This window comes from Magnolia sinica, chromosome 16 (genome assembly GCF_029962835.1).
Source record: "Magnolia sinica isolate HGM2019 chromosome 16, MsV1, whole genome shotgun sequence".
Classification (NCBI taxonomy): domain Eukaryota; kingdom Viridiplantae; phylum Streptophyta; class Magnoliopsida; order Magnoliales; family Magnoliaceae; genus Magnolia; species Magnolia sinica.
In genome coordinates, this window is record NC_080588.1 from 2,149,345 (window position 1) to 2,152,882 (window position 3,538).

General features: G+C 41.1%; 1 protein-coding gene across 1 annotated transcript; it reads left to right on the forward strand.

Moving 5' to 3' along the window:
• The first annotated feature begins 372 nt into the window (after positions 1-372).
• Positions 373-2,732, forward strand: LOC131229619 (glycine-rich protein-like). Its single transcript, XM_058225612.1, has 2 exons — positions 373-512; positions 2,402-2,732. The coding sequence occupies exons 1-2, from the start codon at positions 398-400 to the stop codon at positions 2,557-2,559; spliced, it is 273 nt and encodes a 90-aa protein (XP_058081595.1). The 5' UTR covers positions 373-397; the 3' UTR covers positions 2,560-2,732.
• The last annotated feature ends 806 nt before the right edge of the window (positions 2,733-3,538 follow it).

Consider the following 3,538-nt stretch of genomic DNA (forward strand, 5'->3'; position numbering starts at 1 on the left):
TTTTTTGGCCTTTGTTTATTGGACAATGTTTAAGTCTAAATTAATATGTTTGGATGGTGGCTTTCGATCCCATCATCAATGAAGCATCGATGGTACGTGATATGATCAAAGCTCCCGTCACAAGGAATTCCTAAAAAAGGCTTTCCTAAGCAATCCACGTCCGTTATTCACGCTTTAAACCACCTGTGCAATTTCGCAGTAATTTCCATCTGCCTGCGTACTTTAGACGGTCTAGTTTGAATTAATTATATGCCACGTATGCAATTTCTTAGTAGTTTTTAACTGCCTGTGTACCATTGGTCATATTCTGCTAGAGTATTTAGCATTTCTCCTCCTATAAATCGTGCAACGGTGTGGACAGCCTTTCACGTCGTCCTCATCCTTCTTTTCTTGAGAAATGGCTTCCAAATCTACTTTTCTTGCATTAGGTGTGATTTTGGCTGTTTTTCTGCTTATCTCTTCTGAGGCGGCAGCTAGAGAGCTAGCTGAAGACACCAAGAAAGAGAACACAAGTAAGCATGGGATTCTCTCTCTCTCTCTCTCTCTCTCTCTCTCTCTCTCTCTAAAGTTCTTTAATGATCTAAACCGTTGAAATGATGGGGCTCATAGTGGGGGATGGATTCAAACATCCTCCTTGATTGAGATCTTGTAACCATTTTATTGTTGGTACTTTCCTACGTTGAATGCCTACCGTTGCTATATTTTTATTTTTATTTTTAACCGCTCGCTCGACCACGTATTTAAGGGTTGGGTTTTTTAACTGGGGATATCTCCAAGGTATCCTCCATCGTTCATCCTTGGTAAGCCCATCAGTCAACGGTTGGATTATTAATCAGTTTGCTCACATGCACCGGAAACGGATTGGCTACTCCCCCACCCAGAAGCCCGGTGGCTGGTGGTCGGTGCTCTGTGGCCCCCCCACGATGTATGTGTTTCATCCATGCCTTTCATACATTTTTAAAGATCATTTTAGCTGTAATTTAAAACATTAGAGGGATATAAATCTCAGGTGGACCACACCACAGGAAAACAATAATGTTTGGATATCCACCATCAAAATCTTCCTAGGCCCACTGTATTGTTTATTTGACATCCAATCTGTTGATTAAGTCATATAGACCTAGATGAAGGGAAAAAAAAAGATCAGCTTGATCCAAAACTTTGATGGTCCCAAAAAGTTTTTAATGGTCGACGTTCATTCAACACTGTTTCCTGTAATTTGGTCCACTTGAGATTGTGATATATCTCATTTTTGGTCTCATATCCTGAAATGATCTTAAAAAATAAATGGACGGCATGGATGAAACACATACATCATGGTGGGGCCCACAGAACACCGACCACCAGCAATTGGCGGGTGGCAGGGGGAGTAGCTAATCCATTTCCACATGCACCATATTCACTTGCAACAAACCATACATTTGCTGGCGAGCAGGTCTCTGTAGAAGCTTCAGGGCGCTACCTTTGTCACCCTCTTTTAGCTTAAATAATCATTGACTTCTGTTCCTCGCACGTGGTGGGTGGATATCTGCGAGATCCGAACCGTTCATTAGGTAGGCCATTCCATGGATGGACTACTCCACAAAAACCACGATGACCTGATGATCAGAACATTTCTGTTGGACGACTTCCTGAGAAAGAACATAGATGGTTATTTGAAAAGGCAAACGAGGTTTGAAAAGCCTCAAATGCAAGGGTTAGGATTGTCCACCCAGTGTGAATTTTAAAATGAGTCATGCAAGGCAGGGCATACCTGATGATCGGTTCAGATCTCATACGCTTTTGCCACTTGTACAAATCAAATTGTTGATATACAGCGTATAAATGATCTTGACCATCCATTCAATGGCCAGATCCCAGAAAGAAGGAAAGATGCATTGATGGGTGGATAGGATCTTTTAGTTGGTGCCATTTGGAGGCATTGATCATCCAATAGATTGCCACTGATTGGACAGTCAGATTCACCAACATGTGTATGGATTGGGTGGCAGAGATTGTTTATACACTCTTTTTCAGTATACAGTTTTAATACTCAATCTAACAACGTAAAATCCACAATAAGCCCCGGCAAATAAATGATTCAAATTACTGCGCCCAGCACCTAATCTTCTGTAAATGATCATGACCATCCATGTGATAGGCCGATGAGTGAACGGTTTGAATCGTCTGATCAGTGTGAGTTTTTCGTCGTAGCACATAGAAGTTGTGGATCTAACAGAAAGTTCAGATCGATCGATCCAATGGTCCAAGTCAGCATTGGATCATTTATCTTTTTCCTTTTTTTTTTTCTTCTTTTCTTATATTAATCATGCTCGCTGTCTACGTATAACATTACTATATCTACGTGCATATTGAGAGGCATTTTGGTAATTTTACGTACAAACTACTCTCATGCATGCAGAGGTAGAGACTGGTGGCGGGAACCAGCATCAGGGCGGAGGGTACACGGGACCCAGAGAAACCCTATATTGCTTAGATAGTTGCTGCAGCGAAGGCCCCGGTGGTTGCCAACGGTGCTGCTCGGGTGGCGGCGTGGTTCAATCCGAGCCACACAACTAAAATACGTGTATGGCCATGGTAGTTGTAGCCATATGTACGTACTGTCTAGATAAGGCGAAATGCATTTAGAAGCTGGAATATAAAGTATATGTGTGCTTCGAGGCACATGTATTTTGAATACTGTATTCGATAGTTATACTGTTTGTGGTGTGTAATACTGTTATGGTTCGTTTTGCAACGTTTCTGTTATCTTGAATCAATTCCTATGCTTTGCTCTCTCTCTGTTGGCACATGGGAATATGTCATATTTTCCCTTCTTGTCTCAATTTCTACCTTTCGAGTATCTTTGTGAGACAAATCTATTATCGTCATGCCTCCCATTGGAAACTTCTTGGGGGCCCAACAACAGTTCTGATCAAGTTGATATTTGTGTTTTCCTGTCATCCAGGTTAGTGTCACCTTATGAACAGGTTGGATGGAAAATAAATATGAAGGTTTCAACAGTGGCTGCCATTGTCCCCGTTGCTTTATGGTGTGGTCCACTTTAGCTTAAGATCTGTCTCATTTTTTTTCTCATACCCTAAAATGATTTAGCAAAATAGATAGACTTTGTGGATATAACACATACATTGTGGTGGGTCTCATAGAACTTTCTTTGCAATTTGTTTTCATAGTCGAGAGGGATAATAGTGTCTTCTCAAAATGTTGGTAAGAATATTTTCATCAACTCCTAAAGAAAATTTGATGTAGAGCGGGTCGCGGACAGTTTCATGGCCAAGATGGATTAGAAAAGTCCAGGTAGACGACAGAAGTGATCTGGACCATCGGACCTTAAATCGGGCGTATCTTGCAATCCGGAATGAGTTATCTGACGTAAAATATATGATTTTGGGGTAGAACTAGCTACTTTATCCAACCAACCCCGCTATGCCGGGTTGCGCAGCCCGTAATTGCGAAAAACCCCTTGATCGACAGTCGTTTCTCTATTTTAATTTCATTTTTACTATAAATAGTAAGTTTTAGTTTGATTATAACTCTT

Coding starts and splice junctions, on each gene's coding strand:
- LOC131229619 (XM_058225612.1), top strand. CDS start 398: ATGGCTTCCAAATCTACTTTTCTTGCATTAGGTGTGATTTTGGCTGTT. Junction 513..2,401: donor CACCAAGAAAGAGAACACAA/GTAAGCATGGGA, acceptor TCATGCATGCAG/AGGTAGAGACTGGTGGCGGG.